Source organism: Andrographis paniculata, unplaced genomic scaffold (genome assembly GCF_009805555.1).
Source record: "Andrographis paniculata isolate CXL003 unplaced genomic scaffold, ASM980555v1 Contig60END, whole genome shotgun sequence".
NCBI lineage: Eukaryota > Viridiplantae > Streptophyta > Magnoliopsida > Lamiales > Acanthaceae > Andrographis > Andrographis paniculata.
In genome coordinates this window covers 3,118,375-3,142,360 of record NW_026137596.1, presented here as the reverse complement: position 1 = coordinate 3,142,360, position 23,986 = coordinate 3,118,375, and the positions used below count along the sequence as shown (strand labels likewise).

The following is a 23,986-nucleotide window of genomic DNA, read 5'->3' as shown; positions in this document are numbered from 1 at the left end:
TTATTTAAAATAATAGAAAAAATTAAATATTTGAAGAATAATAGTGAAAAATGGAATTATAGTTAAATAAAATTATATATTTGGAGTTGGGTTGGAGATGGCCTAATTATAATGTCTCGGTGTGAAGAATCTGTCTGCTTAATTATACGCACTTTGTTCTATTTGGGTGTGTTTGTTTGGGGATTTGGATTTTGAGTTGGGATTTAAATAGTAAAAATTTTGAATTTGAATAGTTGTATGATGTGATATAAATAGGTGGTGATGTGATATTTTGAATATAAAATTGATTTTTAGTATAATATAAAAAACTAAAAAATAGGTGTTTGATATGATGTTTTTTGAGGAAAAAAATTGGATTAACAGTGTAAATTTAATCCAATCCTCCAACCAAACAAATTTTATAATTTATAATTTATTTAATTTTAATTAAATTATTTACTAATTATAATTTATTATATACTGTTTGCGGTTTTGATTTTGATTTTGTAAAAATGTTTTTCCTAATTTAAATAATGGGTTGGGCCGTGACTGGTAGCCCACTAAAGTGTAGGTGGAGCCCACCGCCAGGACACGCGTCGGATGACCCACTGCGCGTCATGTGACTTCTCGGAATTTTAATATTTATTTTAAAAATCATGATAAACTCACCTACTGTCGCACAACCACTTTTTTTTTATTTTAATTTTACTTTTTATATATTATAATCCTAGCACACGAAACTGTCTCTAACTTTATTATGTTTAGCCATACAATAATAATGACATTTAAAAAGAATTACGATTATTTTAAGTAATAATAATAATATAATTATTTGACATGATATTTAAAAAAATTAGATATTCATTATAATATTTTTAAAAAATTTAATATTATGATAATATCAAACTTTTAAAATAATATATAATAAAAAAATGAACTGAAATCATCATTATATACAACAAACTATTTACTTTGAATCCTTTATAAATACTGATTATTTTTAATAAAAAAAATAAAAATAAAAATAAAAATAAAAATAATAAAAACTTTAACATAACAATAATAATAGTAATATAAAGAGAGCAAGATACGGGTCAATTAAGGCGGGCCCCGTATTGGGGCACGAAATCTTTGGTGCCTCTGCGAGTGACTCAATGAATACAAATAAATAATCTCCCAAGAAAATGAACCCTCAAATTATGGACGCAAGGCAGATGCTCTCTTCTCTGCTGCTTCTCCATTTCTACGCTCCCATTCTCCTCATTGACTCCTAATTCTCTCTCTCTCACAATCCTCTTAAATTCGAGGTAGGTTTTTGCTCTGAAGTCACCGCTTTGATTGGTAGCCTTGTTTTTATTATTTTTTCTTTCGATTTTTGTAACATGTTCTACAGGACTTGGTGGTGCTGACTCATTTTCCTGCTCCTAATATTCGTTACGTGTTTGTTCTTGAGTAATTATGTTAGTTTTCGGTTTCTGTTTTTGCTGGACTTTGTGAATTTGGTAGGGGTTGTGTGTTTAAGTTCCGGTATCTGTGCTTGTTGATGGGGGAAGTTCGGTTTATACATAAGTATGAGTATTTGTCTATCTATTATTATGCTATTGATATGAGAGGTGGATTTGTTGCTTGATTGTTGATGAAGGTGCGAGTAGCTTCTTTTATTTTAAATTGCTGTCTTGTGTTTTCCATGGAAGAAGCGGATTCATTGCATTGCCTGGCCTGGCCTGGCCTTCCAATTTAAACTCAAAGGAGATTTAGCGTTTGTTTTTGCTCTCCCGTTATTGCAGTAAATTGATCTCAAGGATGTAGTGGATTGAGATCTTCAAATTAGTGCTATATTTTTTAGATTTTATATGCTCGTTTTGAATTAGGACACATGTGATTCAAGTATGGGTTTCTCTTATATAGTGCGTGCTGTCAATGCATTACATGATATTATAGATCATAGAAAATCGCTTGGGAAGAATTGGGCTTCGACACATGTCTTCTAGATCCATGTGTTCTATATTTTACTATGTGTTCTGGCTTCCTTTGTCCTTTAAAAATCTTCTGATGGTGTTTCTCTTAATGTTAAAGGTATTCTAAAGCTAGCATTTTGTCCTAAACCTGAATGGGCCATTCAGGTTCTGTAATGTTCCTATAAGAAGTTAACGGAAGAAACAGCTTCTGTTAGACATTATTAATGAATTTTGATTTGGTCACAATTATGGTTCAGATTATATATGTGAGTTGAGTATTTGCCATTTCCATGTTGAAGTGCAACAAAAGAATAAGTTGAATGGGAAACCTCTGTCCCTGTAATTATTTGTTTGATCGATTAATAACGTAGCTTTTGTTCATTAAATGGTTGAAAGCCTATAGTTGTTTGGTTTGCAGTTATTGATTATGGCATTATTGATTTCATTCCTTCATACCTATTTGGTTTTCTTGGTGGTCTCAATTGATCTTTTGTGCAGCCAAACATATAAGAGATTGTTTGGTCATCCCCATTTTTGTTCTTTTTCTCCTCTGCGGATTCTTCAAGGACAAGTGTTTTCAGTAATTTGGGGAACTAATGAGCATGCAATCCAAATCTAAAAGCGCCAATCAAGGAGAAGCCAGCTTTTACAATGTAGAAAATTCTTCTTCATGTTTTGGGCCATGGTGGAAGAATACTGGATATAATTCCTTCTCCCATCCAATGATGAAGGGAGACGCATCTGAGACATCATCGCTGGAACACTCTGTTGATGGCCTTTCACAGTCTGAGGGTGCAATGAATGAGGAAGATGACGAAACCATCAAACAAACATCGAGTACTGTATCAGGCCTGACAGGTATGGATTAAGAATACCATTCTTATTTAGCTTCACTTGGTTGTGTTCCTGTAATATTGTTTAGTATGCTCTTAGGGTGTCGATGATCCTGTGAGATATTAGGAAAAATTGACCATTAACTTTATGAGTATTTTTGTTCTATCAACTCTGTACATGATTCTTTGTGTTTTATGTTTGAATTTATTTTGCATTTGTTATGTGCATCTTTGTCCAGCGGCATGATTGAACTGCCACGACTTTCCTGATACAATACCTGCATTGCTTCGACGATAGCCTTAGCAAAGGTTCCTTATCTCTGTTTGCAATGACATTGTACATCAAGCATGAATATAACCTATTGCTATCCTTGTTCAATATAATATCATATCCAACAAATTGTACTTCTAATAATCATGTTGAATATAAATAAATAAACAAATTGAATCATAGAACAACTTCCATCTTCTGTTGAATAACAGTTTAAATCTTTGTCAGGGCGTGATGGAAATCCTAGGATGGAGGATACAAATCTGCAGCAAGCTGGATCTACCACACAACCTAGACCCAACGGTAACCTTGCACAAACAGCACAATTTGAGCTTGCTGCTCCCTCAATTGTAAGAATATCAGATGATATATTTATGGGTGCCAAAACTTTTATAACTTGAAACATTGCAATGGATTATCTTGTCCAAATGACAAGTTATTTGCAGGCATGTGCTTCAAATCCATACGATCCCTACTGTGGTGGCATGACGGCAGCTGCTTATGGCCAGCCTATGGTATGTGCATCAATTGGACTACAAAACCTTGCCTGAAACCAATCTGATTCTCCAAGTATCTTATCTTATCTTCATTTTTATTTTTTTCTTTTATTTTCCCCTCGGTCGAGTCAAGATTCCACATTTGTATGATCCAACACACCATTTGAGGATGCCCTTGCCCCTGGAGATGGCACAGGAGCCGGTTTATGTGAATGCCAAACAATACAAAGGTATCCTCCGGAGGCGCCAGTCTCGTGCCAAAGCAGAACTCGAAAAGAAGTTGATAAAATCCCGAAAGGTGGTTTTCCTATTCATCTTTCTAAGCAGCATCTTCCTCTACCACTATTAACATTATATTTTTCTTCAACTTGCAGCCATATCTCCATGAGTCCAGACACCAGCACGCCATGAGAAGGGCCAGGAGTTCCGGGGGACGCTTCGCCAAGAAATCTGACAATAACGCTTCTTCTAAAAAAACAGTCGCGTCACCACAGTCCATTAATCCATCGACTTCCTGTGGATCAGAAGCCCCTGATGCCCAACATTTGTACAACTCAGGTAATTTTCAGAACCAACCTGACTTGCAGGAGCACGGATATCAGTCACGTTCCGGGAACATGGGCGACGGGCATAGCTCAGGCCAGCAATGGGGAAGCGTCTCGTCTAATCATCCACTTGCAATGCAGTGAACTGAACGGGACAATCTGGATATGAATCGGTGAGTTTCGGGTTTTCAATATTGTCGTCGGCAATTCATTCTTGGCTGTTCTTTTGAGTAGTGTTTGTGCAGAGGAGTAAGTGATGGAATGGCTTCTTGTTCCTGTTCTTGTGTGTACCAAATGTCTTTTAGGATCAGTTTAGTTATGCATGTACTGCTTTGAGGGCTTGTTTGATTTTAGTAAAATATTGCTCCAATTTATATATATGTTCTTGTTGCATTGCATCGGTAAAATATATTTATTTTTCTGCTTTACATTTGCTACAAAACTTACATAGGATTAATACGTGTTGTTGTTTATTCATTGTTTTCTTGGCGTTTGTAAATAGATCACGTGATATGCACGTGTTGTTGTTTAGCTAGCTAGCTAGCAATAGCATAGGATCTTCAAATTGAACCGTAGACTAAAGTAGTTCGATCGCATGCCCAATTATCGATCCGAATCGGATAACGGGTCGGATCTTCTTTTGCATTAATTAATAGTAAGAGAAAAGTAGAGAGAGAATGGAATAGACACCAACGTCACCAGCCATGAGCCATCTATGCAGAATCCGATCCGAATATCAATTATTATTATTATATAAATGACAAAGTAAAACCTTCTTTTTCCACAAAGCAAACTGCCAAAAATGAAGACAACTTTTTATATCATTTTGAAAAGTTTTGATGTCTCCTCAGTAAATTAATTCACACCCAATTTTTTTTTTTTTTTTTATTAAAGCAGACAATTGTATTAGAAAATATCAATAATAATGGAATTAAATACTTCCTCTATCTCATAATTACGTATCCATTTGCTTTTTGTACGAATCTTATAAATATATTAGTATTATATTATAATAGAGTAGAAATAAAGTAAATGCGACTAAAATGACTTTATTAGTATTGTGCGAAGTAATAGTATTTGTATAATATATTGGAAGTTACATGAGTATTTGTAATATTAAGTAGACAGTACATCTACTAAAAAAAATGAATATTTTGTTATGGGACAGATCAAAATAAAAAAATAAATATTTTGTTATGGAATGAAGTGAGTATTAATTTGTAGTTTCGGAAAACTAATAAATAAGTAGAACTTAAAAGTTTACTCACGTAACAACTAAAAGAGAGTAACAACTATCTTCATCCTATTTTTAGGGTATATATCAGCTGTTTATCCGGTCGATCAATATGGTATTCATATTTTAACATAAATGTGTATATATATATATTGATACAATCAAATCAATATCGTACCGATTTGATCGGATTAGATAGAATCTATTGTTCTATTTCTAATATACTTTTTGCTCTAATAAAATAATTATTTATTATTTCATAAAGATTAAAAAAATGAAAAAAGAATTCAATAACATATATATATATATATATTGTATGTATTGGGCTTGGCTTTCGCTAATCCTAAAAAGCCATTGATGGATGTCCACTTTCAAATAAAAACAAAAAAAAAAACAAAAGATTTGCCTAAAATTGTATAGCGTACAGGATCAGAGAATCACACAAAAAAATCGCTCTGCCCACTTCTATTTCTATTTCCATTTTGGATGTGTTTGTTTGAAAATTAAATTTTAAATATACTATTCACATAATTGAAAGAATATTGATATTATATTAATAATGCATAAAATGTACAGGTAAAAGATTTCTTTTACTGGTGAATTTATTAGTATAAAAAGTAATGTTAATGAGAGCTATTGATTTGAAATGGATAACAATGGTAAAGAAGATCATTATATTGGAACAATAAAAAAATTTTTTATCGAATGTATTAATGTAAAAAGTAATGACAACGACACTATTGTTTTAAAATAAATAACAATGGTAAAGAAGATCAAATATTGTTTTAATATTTGAAATTTGCTATTGTGATGGGGACCAGCCGCCTTTCCCTTCTCTGTCCGAAAACGATATTCAAATACAGCGTTTGTTTGGATTCTCCGCCTGCCCGCTACTTCCAGTGCCGACTTTCGACCTTTTCCTAATTCCAACCCTACCAAACGAACGCGGCCTTAAATCTCCGCAATAAATGCTGTTATTGCGGTGCACCTGCTCCGCCCGCACCGTATCATTGCCAAAGCCCTAATTATACCAACCAACCTAGACAGCGTTGGCTGAGCAGACAGACGGTTATATTCAGGAAGCTGTTTGTAGCAGCGCCTAAGATTCGCCGCCGCGGAGTTCTCGAGGGGAGGAAGGAGAGACGAACGCCGAGCTCCGACGCGCCGCCGTGCAATGCCAATCTTCAGCACTCTCTACGTCGCGCATTCGACGCCGACGCCGACTCCGACTCCAGGCGCACTGTATGTTCGCAGCCTTGCAGATTCGTGTTTTGCACCTACGTCGATTTCGTTGCCCGCCGCTCCGAAGCCTTCGGTTTTGTCGATCTCGGCGAATCATGCGCACCAGCGTTCTTTATTTATAGCATTCTCCGCCAATACTGCCGCCAGCGACACGGAAATTGAGGCTAAATTTTCCGGCGGCGGAGGAGACGAAGGGAGTAATAATGGTCGCGGCGGAGGTGGAGGCGGGGACAATAGCGGCGGGGGTGATGGGGACGAGGATAAGAACAAAAAGAGGAACAAGGAGGAAGCTCTAATTGCTTTGACGGAGGCTGGGAGGAGCCTCGAGAGCTTGCCTAATGATTTGAAAGCCGCCATAGAGGATGGAAGGATACCTGGATCGATTGTTTTGAGGTACTTCGATCTGGAAAAATCAGGATTTCTTTCGTGGCTGATGAGGTTTGGGGGATTCAAGGAGAGGCTGCTGGCGGATGATCTCTTCCTGGCTAAAGTCGCCATGGAATGCGGTGTTGGGATGTTTACAAAGGTACACAAATCAATTACCAAAATACATAGTTTTTGCATATATCGATGCTGTAATTATATACAATTTTGGTTTTTCGTCTATAGTGATTGTTGTTGTCTCAGTTTTGACTGTTTAGTAGCTTACCTTGGAATGAAGCAGGTGCCTTTGGTTGGTTTATGGTCATTTTTATTTCTGTGATGAATATAATATTCTGATAGCCCGGCATGTTTTGTTTTTGCAGCCTGTGTGTGTGTGTGTTTTATTTTTTTCGTTTTCTTTTATGGTGCAGGTCTGAATTAGAATCTAGAATGTTTGGATTTTATTCAGGGTAGATTGGGCTCTGAGGTTGTTGTAGATGTTCTACAACCACAGTTATGTGTTTGCTAAATGCCTCTGTTTCTTATAGTTGATCTCATGTTTCAGAGTATGCAAATTTGCATATGCAATCATTGTCTTTGACGCATATGTATATGATAATGTTCTATTGTAGATATCACCTTGAAAATGATAAGATCACAGAAATGCCTTACTTGGATATGTTTGGTTTACATATCATGTGATTTCTAGTTTCTGAAATTTTAAGAGTTGAGAAAACAAGAGTGACTATATTCTCATGATTTCATAATTCTTTCAATATCATAGATCATGTGTCGGATCGTTTAATCTTCAGGTCATAAGCATTTTCTAATCTCGTTCCCTTTATTTTCTGTGCTATGTCCATTTTTTAACCATTTCATTATGGCTGTTCTAATTTACTCTTTTTTTCCCCAGACTGCTGCAGAATATGATCGTCGCAGGGAAAACTTTTTCAAAGAGCTGGAAATTGTTTTTGCTGATGTGGTATGTTAGCATGTTTTATGGCTATTGTCGGAGAATTTAATTGAAAATGACACATGTCCCTCTCCACTTGTGGTATTAGAGCAGGAAATGCCCATAATTTAATCTCCACCGATACTCACTATTGCAGTGAAAGAGTTGATCACCTCCACCTGAGAGATTCACGAGGGAATTAATGTACTAAATAAATATAAAACCATCATTATCTCTCTCTAAGTCAATGGATATTTAGATAACTTATAGAAGTTCTCTCCAGTTGAATTAATTAGGGTGGATTGGTTCAACCCTGATACGGGATTATATGTTAAACTAGATATGGTAGGTCTCATGACATCTGGAATTGTAATTAATGTTACATTTCACTTAAGCCATATGTCATTATCTCATCTTTACATTTATGTCTGTCCTATTATTAGGTAATGGCCATTATAGCAGATTTTATGCTTGTCTACCTTCCGGCTCCTACTGTTTCTCTCCGCGCCCCTCTTGCACTAAATGCAGGACGCCTTGCTAAGTTTTTGCACAGTTGTCCCGACAATGCATTTCAGGTGACTGACTAACTTAATCATCGGCGCTATGGTTCATATTTACATCGCAAATGTGAACTGTTTGATAAAATCTTCATTTAAATCCCTTCACAGGTTGCTTTGTCTGGAAGTTCATTCTCATTGCTACAGAGAGTCGGTGCCATAATGGTTAGCACACCCTTAAAATCTCGTTTTTACTTAAAATGCTGAAGCGTCAGTTTCCTTCTCATATTATTAATTTCATTCTGCAGCGAAATGGAGCAAAGCTGTTTGCTGTTGGCACTACTTCGTCTCTGGTAATTTTTCACATGCCTGCCGATTTCAAAACTTGAAGATAAAATTTTCTTTTATTTTTTAATAATATTTTGTAAAGTTTCTTTGGAAGTGGAACTGGACAAATAAGAATGTGAATGTGGTTTTAATCTTTAGGTTGGTACTCTTGTGACAAATGCATTGATCAATGCTCGCAAAGCTGTCGACCAGTCTGCAGCAGAAGAGGTTGAGAATGTCCCAGTGCTGTCTACTAGCGTCGCCTATGGTGTCTATATGGCAGTCTCCAGCAATCTTCGGTATGTGGGACCACATTTTGCATTTTTTTTATTGAACATATGATGGATAGGATACATTTCAATTTTCAACTTATAAAATATAAATGCATCAAATCTATTACTGACGTGTTTGTTTGGGAGTTTGGATTTTGAGTTGGAATTTAAATAGTAAAATTTTTGAATTAGAATAGTTGTATGATAAGATAACTTGATATTTTGAATGTAAAATTGATTTTTAGTATAATATAGGAAATAAAAAAAAATTAGGGTGTTTGACTCGATGTTTTTAGGAAATTCCATAAACGAACACACCCCGCATTTGTGTTGAAACTGTATTATAATTATTATTCCCAACAGATACCAATTATTGGCTGGTGTTGTCGAGCAACGTATACTAGAGCCAATGCTGCACCAACAGAAGTTACTTCTAAGTGCCCTCTGCTTCGCAGTGAGGACAGGCAACACTTATTTGGGCTCATTACTGTAAGTCTTGTTCCACTTAAATTTAACCCTTTTCATATATATATATATATATATATAGTTCCAAATCTGGTGTTATAACATACTCCTCCATTCACAGGTGGGTCGATTACGCGCGACTTATAGGGATTCAGAAAGCTCATGAAATTGAATCCGAGATAGTCAGCCATGACTCTAAGTGAAGGTAAGCCCCCTCCTCCGGCTTTCGAAATCGCAATTTGGGCACATGTAGTGTAGTTGTTTGCCTGTTAACAAGCTAGTTTCAGGGTTTTAAATAGTGTGTCCCCTTTGGTGCTTTGAAGTTGAGCAATAATTTATGGAGCTCAATAAGACTCAACTCAAGCTCTGCCTCTATGAATAAATATATTGGTAGAAGTAGAAGTATTTTGTAATTTAATTTCAATGAGAGGCAGCAGCAGAAGAAGAAGAAGAAGAAGAGGAAGAAGAGTGAGAGAGTATGTTTGTTGTTTTTTATTATTATTATTATTATTATTGCGTATTTGATGAGAGGTTTGTTGAGCTTTTTTGACATCGGTTCTTGTTCAAAGCAATCAATCGTTTTCGTACGGGTTTTTACACGAATTCAAATTAATTTCAGTTACTACATGCGAATTTGATGCTTGTAATTTAGAGTTTATTTTGGATAAAAATGTTGCTTTCTAATTATAGACATGGAATTGGGCTTAGTCTGTAATTGACCATACCCCATTGTTTAATGGGTTTAAGCGGGCTGACCCATTATGTGGCTTTTGTTTTTGTTTTTATTTGTTTTTTATGTCAAATTTGGTTTGAAGGAAGGAAATATTTGTATTTTTAATCCAAAATAAGCCTAAGATTTAATATGTTTGGTTTGGATTTTAAAATTTAAATTATTATTAGTCTGTTTATAGTATTTTTAATCAAAATGACCGAAAAGTCGTTTAGAAAATATAATTGTTTTGTTCTATCCATTTATTTTTTCACACATTTTTTCTAAAAAAAATTAGTATATTACATACATTTATTATTTTGTATTTTCTACACAATTAGTTATATTTCACTTCAATTTTTTCCTTTTTTTTTACAGTATTCTTTATATTTCATATAAAAAAAAAAAAAAAAAAATTCTTCTCAACAATCTCACTTCAATTTTTTCCTTTTTTTTTACAGTATTCTTTATATTTCATATAAAAAAAAAAAAAAAAATTCTTCTCAACAATCTCACAAAATATACCAAAACTCTTTATATTTCATATTAAAAAATAAATAAATAAAATTCTAACAATCTCACAAAATAAACACATCTTGACCTATTAGGATTGGTCAAAATTAGTAGTATCATTAAAATAAAACGGCTAGAAAGTTGATCAAAGTTCAAATTAGTAGTATCATTAAAATAAAACGGCTAGAAAGTTGAACAAAGTTCGGTGTGTGGAAGACTCAAATAGTTCACAATATATATTTAGAGAGCTTAATAAAAATATTGTAAGCTGAGTAAAAAATGTGTATATATATATATATATATATAAATATATATAATACATACACATACAAGCACTAGTCTTGAGCTTCCTAATCTATTTAAACACACACAATTGATACACCATTTTCGCAATCGCCAATCTAACGGCATCTTCAATGCAAAATTATAGAAACAAAATTGTCCATAACTAATTTAACTAAAACCAAAAAAAAAAGAATGAAAAATGAAAATAAATAAATATATGTAATATAACAGTGCACTAAATGAGTACGTCATCGTTCCGGCACTCCCTGTATTTAATCTTAGCCCTGTTGCCACTCAACCCAATCACGTCGCAGCATTCACTTCTCTCCACCTTTCAAATTACAACACCCAATCCAATAATTACTCTCAAATAAATCAAATCATTACTATTCTAATATACTACGGTGTCCATACCATAATCATCCACCATTTTTTATTTTATCTATCTCATCAAAATTCATATCTTTTTATTTTAGATAAAATTTTATAAATATAAATTTATTTAATTAACTACCTTAACATATAATATTAGGACTTACTCAAAAAAAAAAATTTATATTTTTATTCTCTCCTAAAAAATTAAATATCTTTATCTACATTTATGAGTTCAACTCTTATAAAAATTAGAGTAGGTTAATTATAAATAAATAAAAATATTTTTTATTAATTTATATTATAGAAAATTTATTTTTTATATAATTTTTAAAATATTTAAATACATAATCTAATTTTTTTAATTATATATTAAATTTATTTTAAAACTATTAATATTAACGAAGGGACTATGTATTTATAAATAATTACCTGATTTTTTCCTATATGTATATATATCTTTAAAATGAGTTATATATCTATATATATATATATATAAAGTGCAGTAGTCCGTACGTACCTCTTTTCGCTTATTCGCCGGCGAATAGACTCTGATTTTAGTCACAAAATCGGCGGAGTGATTCCCGAAGAAGGCGCACGCCGGCATTCCCCGCGGCGCCGACCGTGCGTAGTTGGTGTTGGTGACGTTGCTCTGCGGCGATTTCTCCACCGCCTGGAAGTAGAACACGTGCGGCGCCTCGCACGGGTCCTGCGACGGGAGGCGCGTGTTGAACATGTAGAACGGCGGCCCCGGCGCCGGCAGCCACTGCCGGAACGTCTCGATTGGGTACTGGAGAATGCTCCGCGGCATAATCCGCTCGTAGATGTGCACCGAGTATCCCCAGGAGATGGAGAACGTCCAGTTGTACTTGTGGTAGTAGCACACCGTCTGCTGCAGCATCCGCGGCTGATCCGCCTCCGCCGCCTTCATCAGGTGGCGCGTGGACTCGTAACGGTCCATGTTGGGGAAGATCGGATCCAGCATGTCGAAGTGGTGCAGAGAAATTAGAGGCGCGTTTGGATGTGAGGATAGGAATCCTGATAAGTCCCCGCGCAAATCGATCTGCCACAAACAAATTCAAATTTCAAGCGGTTAGTTAGTTAGTTACGCATCACGTGGACTGGATGGATGAAAATATCTGTTACTGTTCTTCCGTACCTGGTGAAATCCAGGATGCTCTGTTAGGCTGATTCCGAGATCGGCGATGCAGGACATCGCCGTCTGATCGGCGGCGATGAGATAACCGTATTTCAACAAGCAACGATCCATGTCCTTGGCCAAAGCCTTCGCCAGAGGATAACTCAGCACGAAGCTCGCTCCGCCGAAGCCTTGGGCGAAGGAGAAGAGGAAATTTGAGAGCACGAATTCCGATCGAGCGCCGAGGTAGTAGTACTTTGTGTGATCGTATTTGTTGAGAAGCTCGATCATGTTATCGAGGAATATGATCGAATCGTCGTCTCCCATCACCAGCCACCGTATGTCTTCATGCTCCGCGTTGAAAACCTCTCTGATTCCATTCGCGATCCTCTGCGGCGTCACGTCCGGTTTGTTGAGAAATTTCTTCAGATCGGCGGACACCTTGTACGGCGGAGAAGCCGGCGACCACGGCATTAGAGCTTCCGACGGCTTCGTGTCGAGGAAGAGGTATCCTCTCGTAGCGTTCGGCCTCCACCATGACTCGATGTAAACCTTCCTCTGATGCCAAGCTTTCTCCGATCCAACGATTCCAAACACCACATGCTTTAGCTGAGTCGGCGATCTCACCTCGACGGCGGCGGACGAACCGCCGCCTCCACCACCACCGCCATCTCCTTTCTTCTCTGAATCAACGACGCTTTTTTTATCTCTATCTACAGACAAATCAACACCAACACCAACATCAACATCGTTCCTTCCGGAAGATACACCAACACCATCCGCGGCAGTAATATTTTTGTCTATTTCAGAAACGACGCTTTTGTCGCCGTCGGAGGCAACAGCGACGTCCTTTTCATTCGTTGCAACCAAGGTAGGCTTCTGCCGGTCAATATTATCGTTAGCAATAGCCTCATCACCATTATCATTACCTGAAACCGACGTCGCCGGCCTGAGGAGCGGCGAAACGACGGCGTCCTGCGAGGGGCAACCGTAGCGATTGGAGGTGAGGAGGAGGAAGGTAAAGTAGAAGAGGACTCCGGTGAATAAAAGCGCTCTGCAAATAAAGCTGCCAGAAATCTCCATTGCAGCTTTCTGCTATTTTGGTGGAGGAAGATATGGGAAGAGGAAAACGAAGAATAAGACTTCTTCTTCTGTTATAAGGATGGACTGTTATTGTTTTGGATCAATGGCTTTTTTTGCATGTGCGCGTGAGTACCCTGACACGTGGCGCGTCATCACACGTCTACAAAAATAGTCGTATTTTGTACTCATGCATAAACAAATTCGATAAAGCGTGTTTTTGTTTTCTCGTTGGTTTAAAAACGCTACTGATCTTTGGTTCTGTTGTGTTGTGTTGTGGTTGGCTAATATCCAGAGCCTATCGGCCTGCAATGTATATTATAGGATATTTTATAGATATCGCTTTAAATTCGGTAACTATATATAAGGAGTATTTAACAGATGTATATTATATTTATAAATTTATAGTAGAATTTGAATATGTATTATATAATTTATTATATTTATAAAAAATAAAAATTATTGTATCTTAATTTTATTTTTTTATTTAACATATAATTTACTTTAAAATATTATATTTAATTTGTTTTATATCAGATATATAGAAACTTATTATATTAGAAAAATTGAATTATTTATTTATTTATTAAAAATGTGTATATATTATATTTTTTTAAAATAATATTAACAAAAAATGTGTTATAAAACTTTCCTAAATGAACCCACTCTAAATATTTTTATAAATTTTTAATTTATAGTATATATTTATAACTTTATTTTTATGATAATTGCATATATTTTTTAAATTATTATTCATTTTTATTAAAACTCTGTCCTATAAAATGAGCACACATTTGTGTGCGGAGGAGTATAACATTAATAATTGAATTTTATATTACTATTTCATAGCATCTTTATAGAAAAAATTAATAGTTTATCCAATTTGAAATTGATCATTTAATTTAATTTTCAAAATATATTTATAATTTTCTAAAAATATCTAGAATTTTACACATTATTTTTCATTAAGATTTCGATTGGTACTCTTTATATATATATATATATATACTATAATAAATAAATATATATATATATTTAATCTGATTTTTAAAAAAAAAAATTAAAAATTAAAAATAAAAATCAACCGAAAGCCCCATGAACAATCACACCCTAGGATTACACTAAAAGTTACTCATGGATCTACAAATAAAATACACCCTAAATTATATATCTGAAAGGAAAGATATATATAATCTTACATATAGTTGACGTTGTAATAGTCACGGCTCCCGCGGGCCGTCGGAGGCCTGAGCTCGCCGGAGATTCCAGTGAAGAATATCCCGGATGCTCCGGAGGAAATGGCCGGTGGAATCCATGCAGCATGCCGTCGGCACAGGCCATGCCGCCATGCTGCAAAGCAGCGAATCCCCCGGGGCCAGCTGCCGCCGGCTCTTGCCGTCAAACGACGCCCACGCATGGCCTCTGCTATCCGGCGGCACCACCACTCTAACCACCACGCCTTCCGGCAGCATAAGTTGCCGGAAAGACAGAGAGTGTGGGCAGATTGGCGTGAACAGGATTCCAGGCACCTGTAACACATAATTATACATACATACAAATATATAGTGCCGGAACAAGGTTTTGTTCTGATTGAAAAATCATATATTTTTATTATTTTAAGCAAAATTGATGGTAAAAAAATTTATTTTGAATATTTAATCAATATAAAAACATTAAATTAACAAGATTTGATCGAATTTGGACTAGTAGACATCTATATAATCAATAATATAATCATCGTAACGTCGAGAACGACGGCTTGGGACTCCCCGAGCCCCTATGTGGCTCCGCCACTATATATATGCAAAATAAAGGCAAAAGTGTGACAGGTTGAGCTGACAATACATACCTGGGGATGAACCATTGATCCTCCGGCAGAAAGAGAATATGCCGTGCTTCCGGAAGCTGTCGACAGAATAAGACCGTCGCCCTGCACGCGGGTGACGAAGGAGTTGTCACAGTAGCATTCGAGGTTTGTGAGGAACGGCGAGATTCCACGGTCAATTGTCACCTCGTTTAGAACCAGTATGGGACCTTCATTATCCGAGTCACTATTTTTGCGGATGATGTAGCATTGCAGTCGATGCCTTAGCATTATGGGAAATGGACCGTGTAGAATTGAATCAAGAACCTCCCGGAAGCCATCGCTGTCTGCGTGTTTGTTAAAGACCAACCAAACAAATGTTCGAAAAAAGAAACACCACCTTAAAAGAGTAATGATATTGTACAAGGATATGAAATGGAGTCATGAAACCGAGGGATCCGACAGAGATTGGGACCATGGGAGGAACGGGTCCTTTGAACATTGATGCAGCCTGCTACATTAACATTGTGATAAGAAGATTCAACGACGAATTAAGCATAAGAAAACTGGTCGAAGAAGGAGGATACATACCCAAAGGAGTGTTCCATCCCCACCCAGAGTCACAACAAGGTCAACCTTTGTGTGCATTAGCAGCATGTCCTTTTCTGCCAAAAATCACAATTGAAACTAATTTATGGAACCATATAATCGCGCATTGAAATAAACAAATCGAATAAATACATAAAACACTGAGTATGAATAAGCCTTAAACAGTTGAGGAAGAAACTGTTTAGTGGACAGTGGACACCATACATAAACTTTAACTAGTTTGCATATTGAACATTTGTAGAATTAGCAAATGTAATACGGTAGAGAATGCAGCTTACGGTCTTGCCAGGTTTGTAAAAAGCTGTAATACGATGATTCTGCGAGAAGTTCAGCCTTTACTATTGGCTCCACAAATATATTCAACTTCTTCTGCTCTTTCAGCCATCTAAGATGAATATCGATGAAACATGATTAACACAATGTCAAGTCCGATCAAATCTAGTTACTTAAGATATAACATTCACGTATTTTATAAAATCTAAGCTGTCAGAATTTCAAGAAGCTCCATTGTTTTGTTTGCGCAAGACAATAAGTGCATGATGGAAATGACTGGCTTGATTTTCAGACATCCTACCTGACAATTTCAAGACAGAGATTCTGGACGGAAATTGAATTTGGTTTTGCTAATACGAGCACAGTTTGTGGGGGAGAATCCCACTTCAAGGAAATCTGAACATTGGGAAAAAGAAAATAAAAACATAGGGAATTTGACACATAACAATTTGTTAATAGATTGAAACAAAATGGCATTGGAGTTGTTTTATACCTGTTTCCTGCAGCACTCGGCAGTTGTTATATTGCCGTTGTCAAAAGAGACAACATCATGTTTGGTGATCACCTTTTTCACCCTTACAGTATCATGTTAGATAATGACATCTATTTCCACAAACAAATACATATTTCTTATGGACTAACTAAAGATTTTGTGTATGTGAGTTGATAATCCAATTAAAAATAATCAAATATATTCTGAAAATAGCACTAAAGTGGAGTTTCAGAAAGCTACCAAATGATTGAGCATTTGAAGTACAAACATCCCTTAAGCACAGAGGACAAGTAACTATCTAGTTCTAGTTGATAAGTAACATTAATTAATTAATCAACTATGTTTTATTATTATGTTAGAAGCTTAGCATAAATTTCAAGCAGATTGTCTTTGCATGTTTTGAATTTTCTGTTTTCTAGTTTCTCTTATACAAAATCATTCATTTTTCTTTAAGCGGAACTTTGATGTGATAGATGCTCTCATGGTCACAACTATGCAAACATGACAGAATTGAATTCCAGGGTTCAGTGGCATTGCTTCATCATCATATTACTTTGGATATATGAAGAAGCAGAATCAAGTTTAAAATCATGAAGAACCTTGTAAGCACATATGCCATCTTCTCCACTGCAAAACTCAAAGTGCTTTCTGTTTTTTTCGGGCAGTAAACTCTGGTCTTCCGAGCCTCGAGTACTCTCAATGTTTGACTTGCTAAAATGCCCTCCTGGTGACAACACATTTCATTCAACAAGGAATCCTTTGCACTGATTAAAAACCTATATTGCAAACAGGAATGCAGAGTCCAAGAAAGGAAGCAAGTAAACAACTATATACACACAAAAAAATGAATAAAATAAACATGTGTTGGCTAATAGTTTTCAGCTTCTAGGATACACTTACCATTTCATGAAATACAGAAATTCGCAAGAAAAACACCTTTTTTGCAATCCAATGCATTAAATTTTTGGAAAGAAGTGGAGGTAATGGAAATATTCCCAAGAAATACATGTAAAAATATGTTCAAGTGAATGACATCTAGCAAAGCTAAAACTAATTCCAGGTCTGCCTACATTTGACTAAATGCAGAAGTCTTGTAAAGTGCTAATGTAAGCTCAAAATACAAGAGGCTAATATTCTTAAGATTACATGAGCAGGTTTCTACACTTGGAAAGAAGGGTCAACACCAAAATTCTCAATCAACATATATAGAAAATTATTAATAGCAATAAAATAAATAAGCTGCCGCATGTACACACGATATAAAAGTTTGTGTTTTAAATGGTTCACCTTTCTGCTCCAAATATAAATTTCGTGCTCTCTCAGTTTCATATTTATGCTTCCACTGAACAGCCTCAGCTTGCGCAGCAGCTTTCTCTTCAGCCACCCTTTTTAATGCCTTTGAAACATCTGTAATTTCATCAAAATTTAGAAGTTGTTTGTGCAGAAAACTCGGATTAGAAGTAAGTCAGATCTTATAAAGGCTCACTCATCAAAGCCTCGGAAAATTCGATGGAAGGATCGTTAGTTCCCTGGAGCAGAGGCTGCTGGATAATTTCCTGGACAGCTTTTTCAGAGTCTGGCATGGAGAGTGAGTCAGTTAATGCCGCAATCCAATCCCTGCTAAGAAGTTTCATAATAGTCTTCAGATCATGGCATTTACTACTGTAATATTTATTCCTTGTATGTTTTTTGTACAGAAAACAAAAGCCATAATGTATTTTTATTATTTGGTTATCTCATTAAAGCTATCAAGAGAAAAAGAAATTAAATTTGCCACTGATAAGTCAAGTGAAGTATGTAAATCACACATAACTAAATCGCAAAAGATTTTTTTCCAACACATAAAGTATTTTAGACATCCAGTCTTTCCAAAACCCATTTACATTCCCGCTGATATAGTTTAGAAATATATTAGTCTTCATATTTTTCCTTTGAATTGGAAAAAGTAAAAAGCCTAGGCGTGTGCATGGTAACCAACCTAATCATATTACATGAGGTTCATCAGGTTATTTATGATATGGCAACTAAAAAAAACAGTGATTTAATAAGTAATTGGATCAAGGATGTAACCATAGGCATTTTATTACCAGACCATGCAAGAGAAGATCGCTACAGGTTATGCATTATACCAAAGAGTGAGAGATTGCAGCTTTCCAAAAACATACCACCTCTCAACACTGTAATTATTGTTCAACAATAAAAATGATTTTTGCCATTCCCATAAGATTCTAGTTGAGAGAGCCTTGCAATATATGCAACCAAAAGCTGTGCGAGATAGTCAGGATACTGCTGAGAATAATTTCTTTGGATTTTAAAAAAAAAGGTGCAAGGTTTCACATACAAATCAATATATTGTAATAGAAAAAGAAACAAGTCTTCTCTATCTTGTGATTCAGCATGTGACGTACCATATAATCATTGCACCATATTTATCCATTTTTTGAGCTAATGTGTTTCATGTATTCTGGTAATCCAAGAATGGGGCGTGTACACAGCAACTTACTTCTTATCCATCATCATTCACTTTACTACAATCACAACAATTCTAGTGAGGGGCATCCAGACATCTACACCAAGCTTACTTCTTTCCTAGAAACATAATGAAGTTCTAAAACTAACTGTGATCAGGATTTCAGATTTATTTTTCTTTCTTTCTTTCTTTCTTTTATAACCTTCAGCATATTTAAACAGAATTATAAATGAAATCAAGAAGAAACAACCTACTTACATTCCCAACAACTATTACTCGTATGTAATTTTACATTCATTATGCAGCCATTAGTACACATCAAAGCAGTAAAATCCAAACGTATGTTGTATTTAAAAAAGTGAAGAATAAAATCCTATAATTCTGTCAATTAAACTCGTCTTCCTCCAGATAAGAAACAAGAAACGATTCAGTAGAAAATAATCAGAGTTATTCTTCCACAAACTGAAGAAATCGATACAGTAATCCATGCAAGAATAATATATATATATATATGTAAGAACTCACATCATATACAAAAAACAACTGAAGCAATCATGGCGTTGCCAATGCAACAACGAACGTATCCGCACATATATACACAGAGTCGATCATCAACTACAGTGAGTGAGTTGAATGCATCGGAAATGACGGTAAAGCGGTAAGAATGGAAGGTAAGGGACCACCGGAGGCGCGTCGGACGCACGGTCGACTGACGGAAGAGATTCGATGCCGAAGTGGAAGAGTGCAGAATGATTTTGACCTGCCTATTGCCCGTTGTACCGCCGCCCTACTGAAATCGCATTTTAGAAAACTGCGACTTTTCTTAACGACTTATAAATCACAGTTAATATCGCATTGTGGAAATTTCGTAGGCACGTCATTAAGGCAAAAAATTAAAATTAAAAACGCGACTTTTTCAGGGGTGCAAAGAAATCGTGTTATCAATTTTGCCTCGTAGGACGGCTTTATAGCGTACGCATTTATTAAAGTGTGTAACAGGCAATATGAATTTGATAGAATTTTATTAGTAATAAATTTATTTTTTTAAAAAAATATATTACATTAAATATTTATATTTATATTTTATTAAAAATTAGTTTTATATTCAAAATATTATATTAATATTTATTTATATCATATTTATTATTCCAATTTAATTTTTAACGATTCAAAATTCAAATACAAAATTTAAATTATGTATATTAATTTGTGTTATAACTGATTTTTAATATTTTGATATAAATTATATTCGATATGGAGTCATTTTATTATTTTTTTAGCATTCTGTCGTTTATAAGTTGAATCTTGAAACCCTTTATTTATTTTATTCCAAAAGAAGCAATTCTTTTTTGGATGAAATTCCAAATGAATGATTCTTAAACGGGTAAAATAGGATCGGATTCTTATCCGTATCATTGTTTGGGTTAGCAATTGTATTTTAAGTTGAAATATAATCCAAGGTATATAGGTTGCAAAAGTTTCATAATCTCCATTCAAAATATTTTTTTATTATTATTATTTTTATGGTTAGACTAAAAAATTAAAATATTTATGAATTAATAATAAAATATCTTTAACTATTTAAATTCTAATAATATTACTCCCTCAGTTATAATACAATAGTCTTTTTTATTATTTTTGTCCATATCGAAACAATAGTCTCATTTTCATAAATAATTATATCACTATAAAATTACCATTACTTTTTTTTCATTATTATTACACAATTGTCACTGTTTTTTACACTAATACATTCACAATAACAATAAAATCTTTTATTCATACTTTGTATCCACTACCAATATAATATCAATATTTCTTAAATTTCGTGTCAAACGCAACTCAAACTATAGTTTTTGGACGGAGGGAGTATTACATATAGTTAATTCATACATAGAGTTAAAAAAAAAAGGTGTTTAAGAAATAATAGTAATATTTTAATTATAATGCGCAGTTAAAAGTAGTGTAATGATATTTTTTACCTTGATTTTTGGTGTAAAAATAATGATGTGATATAAAGTAAAGGTATTTATAGAAAAAAATAAAGTATTTAATAAAATATTTACTTTGTAATTGAACGCCTCAAAATATATACTTGGGATGAAATATTATTATTTCTCAATCTTAATTTGCTACATATAATTTTCATTTAATATAATTTCTTTTGCCGAACTTAATTTATAAACTATTAGTTAATGTAATAAAAATGCAACACATAACTGACCTATTATATTGCATAGTCCTACAAACATATGATATAATATAGAGACGCACAAAAAGAATGATGCTACTATTTTATTACATTTATTTTAATAAATAATAATTAATTTGATACTATTTTTTATTAATTATTTAATAATTTTTTCATAATACTTAATTATTATTATTTTTTTTTTACATAATTCACTTTTACAGTAAAATACTTTATCAGTCCATCAAAATTAGCGTAATTATTTATTTTGGTAGTCCGTTAAATTTGATAGATAATATATTTATAGTCAATAATTTTATATACTCATAATATTATTACACTTATTTTAAAGAATTATAACTACTTTATCATTTTTTTTTATTTATTTACTCCACTATTTTTTGATCAATTCTTCGATACAATTCTTATAATACTTCATTATATTTTTTACATATAACACTTTAACATTTAAATTTGCTTTATATTTTAGTTTATGTGTCTAATTAAATCTACATAATTCTACTGAACAGAGAAAATATTATTATTTTTTATTATTCGTATTCGAACAAAGTTGTATAAAAAACCTAGAATAAGGGCAGAACGAGAGAATACAAAAGTAGCAATATATACTACATTTGATTTGATTTTAGTAACACATCTATTAATATATCAATACAATACATTTATACATTTTCATTTGACACAAATTGTAGTACATTTATATTTTCATTTTCATTTAACACTTATTCTTTATATTTTTAAGGGAAAAAATCAATTTTGGTCCAATATAATCAAAATTAATCAATTTTGGTCCAAATATAAAATATTTATCAATTTTGGTCCAAATATAACCAAAATTTATCAATTTTGGTCCCAATATAAAAAAACTCATCAATTTTGGTCTCAATATAAACAATTTCAATCAATTTTGGTCCTATTATAAACAATTTTTATCAATTTTGGTCCCACTGTTAAAAAACTAACGGAAATTGCTTACGTGGATATGACGGAGGTGACGTGGCAGTTGACCTAAAAAGTACACGGCTATGTACAATTATACACGACCATGTTGTTACATGACCATGTATATTTCAGTGTATAATTATATATGGTCATGTTGTTACAAGACCATGTACAATTATACACGGCCATGTTGTTACAGGGTCATGTATATTTCAGTGTATAATTATACATAGCCACGTTGTTACACGGCCATGTACAATTATACATAGCCATGTTGTTACAGGACCATGTATATTTCAGTGTATAATTATACATGGTCATGTTGTTACACAACCATGTACAATTATATACGGCCATGTTGTTACATGACCATGTATATTTCAGTGTATAATTATACACGACCATGTTGTTACACGGCCATGTATAATTCTACACGGCCGTGTATCTTTCTGTTTCGGTCTAAAATTTTAATTTTTTGTTATATTTTCATTTTTTTTAATTTAGAATAGTTGATATAGTTAAAATGAAAAAAAAAATAATAATTATAATATAATTAAAATATATCAATTTTAGTTCAAATATAAGTATTTATCGCGTATGTTCTTTTGGAAGATTTTGTCTAAAATTCTACTATTTAGCAAAAAAATTTCTCTTACAAACATCCAATTAATTAATTGAAATTTTTTGCAATGTATAATTTTTGCCATGTATAATTAGGGGTGTCAATTCGTATTTTTAGGTCGTGTTCGTGTCGGGTTGAGCCATGAGGAAAACAAAAAAACTGTCAACCCGAACTCGAAATCTGACCTGAAACCCTAGACCCGAACACGACACGAATTTTTTCAGGTCGGGTTCAGGTTGACCTGAATTAGTTTCAGGTCACCCGAAACCCGAACAAACCCGATACGAACCCGACACGAAACATGCCCGAAAATTTTTAAAAAATTAAATTGACCTAAAAAATATAATTTTTATTTTTATTTTTATATTAGTTTATATTTAAAATAATATAAATATTATAAATTAAAATAATAATAATAAAAATTTCAGGTCAACCTGAAACACGAAACCCAAAACCTAACCTGATTTTGATATTTCAGGTTATCAGGTCAACCCGAAACACGACCCGAACACGACACGAATTTTTTTCGTTTCAGGTTCGGGTCGACCTGATTTTTTTCAAACCCGAAATACCCAAACCTAAACCTGAAAAATTTCAGGTAGAACGGGTTCGGTTTTTCGGGTCGGGTTTACTTTTGACACCCCTATGTATAAGGTATTAAAATAGTACTGAAATATACATGGTCATGTAACAACATGACCGTGTATAATTGTACATGGTCGTGTACTTTTCAGGTCAACTGCCACGTCATCTCCGTCATGTCCACGTCAGCAATTTCCATTAGGTTTTTAACGGTGAGACCAAAATTGATAAAAATTATTTATAATTAGACCAAAATTGATTGAAATTGTTTATATTATAACTAAAATTGATGAGTTTTTTATATTGGGACCAAAATTGATAAATTTTGGTTATATTGAGACCAAAATTGATGAATATTTTATATTGAGACCAAAATTGATTAATTTTGATTATATTGGGACCAAAATTGATTTTTTCCCAAATTAAAATTTTAGACCGAAACAGAAA

General features: G+C 33.9%; 5 protein-coding genes across 11 annotated transcripts; 2 read left to right on the top strand and 3 right to left on the bottom strand.

Annotated features, from left to right (window-relative positions):
* The first annotated feature begins 1,148 nt into the window (after nucleotides 1-1,148).
* LOC127260039 (nuclear transcription factor Y subunit A-1-like) lies at nucleotides 1,149-4,503 on the top strand. 3 transcript variants are annotated; one of them, XM_051287679.1, is made up of 6 exons: nucleotides 1,149-1,286; nucleotides 2,436-2,795; nucleotides 3,270-3,391; nucleotides 3,488-3,556; nucleotides 3,672-3,836; nucleotides 3,913-4,503. In XM_051287679.1, the coding sequence occupies exons 2-6, from the start codon at nucleotides 2,534-2,536 to the stop codon at nucleotides 4,225-4,227; spliced, it is 933 nt and encodes a 310-aa protein (XP_051143636.1). In that variant the 5' UTR covers nucleotides 1,149-1,286; nucleotides 2,436-2,533; the 3' UTR covers nucleotides 4,228-4,503. The 3 variants fall into 3 exon arrangements, with proteins under 3 accessions (XP_051143636.1, XP_051143635.1, XP_051143637.1); XM_051287680.1 differs by having other exon boundaries at nucleotides 1,173-1,286; nucleotides 1,373-2,795; XM_051287678.1 differs by having other exon boundaries at nucleotides 1,166-2,795.
* Nucleotides 4,504-6,259: 1,756 nt separating this feature from the next.
* Nucleotides 6,260-10,022, top strand: LOC127260002 (protein RETICULATA-RELATED 4, chloroplastic-like). The gene is made up of 8 exons (XM_051287624.1): nucleotides 6,260-7,085; nucleotides 7,836-7,904; nucleotides 8,318-8,449; nucleotides 8,543-8,596; nucleotides 8,680-8,724; nucleotides 8,858-8,997; nucleotides 9,334-9,459; nucleotides 9,557-10,022. The coding sequence occupies exons 1-8, from the start codon at nucleotides 6,492-6,494 to the stop codon at nucleotides 9,636-9,638; spliced, it is 1,242 nt and encodes a 413-aa protein (XP_051143581.1). The 5' UTR covers nucleotides 6,260-6,491; the 3' UTR covers nucleotides 9,639-10,022.
* A 1,098-nt stretch (nucleotides 10,023-11,120) lies between these two features.
* On the bottom strand, nucleotides 11,121-13,716 carry LOC127259994 (uncharacterized). The gene is made up of 3 exons (XM_051287614.1): nucleotides 12,474-13,716; nucleotides 11,835-12,377; nucleotides 11,121-11,273 (listed from the first exon to the last, which is right to left on the bottom strand). The coding sequence occupies exons 1-3, from the start codon at nucleotides 13,533-13,535 to the stop codon at nucleotides 11,178-11,180; spliced, it is 1,701 nt and encodes a 566-aa protein (XP_051143571.1). The 5' UTR covers nucleotides 13,536-13,716; the 3' UTR covers nucleotides 11,121-11,177.
* Nucleotides 13,717-14,752: 1,036 nt separating this feature from the next.
* On the bottom strand, nucleotides 14,753-15,627 carry LOC127259482 (putative NAD kinase 3). Its single transcript, XM_051286846.1, has 2 exons — nucleotides 15,382-15,627; nucleotides 14,753-15,061 (listed from the first exon to the last, which is right to left on the bottom strand). Exons 1-2 carry the CDS (start codon nucleotides 15,625-15,627, stop codon nucleotides 14,753-14,755), a joined length of 555 nt encoding a protein of 184 aa, XP_051142803.1.
* On the bottom strand, nucleotides 15,382-20,011 carry LOC127259247 (NAD(H) kinase 1-like). Of its 5 annotated transcripts, XM_051286438.1 has the most exons (11): nucleotides 19,707-19,858; nucleotides 19,120-19,239; nucleotides 18,198-18,328; nucleotides 17,999-18,118; nucleotides 17,311-17,435; nucleotides 16,712-16,783; nucleotides 16,520-16,614; nucleotides 16,224-16,330; nucleotides 15,928-16,001; nucleotides 15,544-15,847; nucleotides 15,382-15,462 (listed from the first exon to the last, which is right to left on the bottom strand). In XM_051286438.1, the coding sequence occupies exons 2-10, from the start codon at nucleotides 19,146-19,148 to the stop codon at nucleotides 15,695-15,697; spliced, it is 906 nt and encodes a 301-aa protein (XP_051142395.1). In that variant the 5' UTR covers nucleotides 19,149-19,239; nucleotides 19,707-19,858; the 3' UTR covers nucleotides 15,382-15,462; nucleotides 15,544-15,694. The 5 variants fall into 5 exon arrangements, with proteins under 5 accessions (XP_051142395.1, XP_051142398.1, XP_051142396.1 ...); XM_051286441.1 differs by lacking the exons at nucleotides 19,120-19,239; nucleotides 19,707-19,858 and adding an exon at nucleotides 19,865-20,011 and having other exon boundaries at nucleotides 15,544-15,850; XM_051286439.1 differs by lacking the exon at nucleotides 19,120-19,239 and having other exon boundaries at nucleotides 15,544-15,850; nucleotides 18,198-18,331.
* Nucleotides 20,012-23,986: the final 3,975 nt, after the last annotated feature.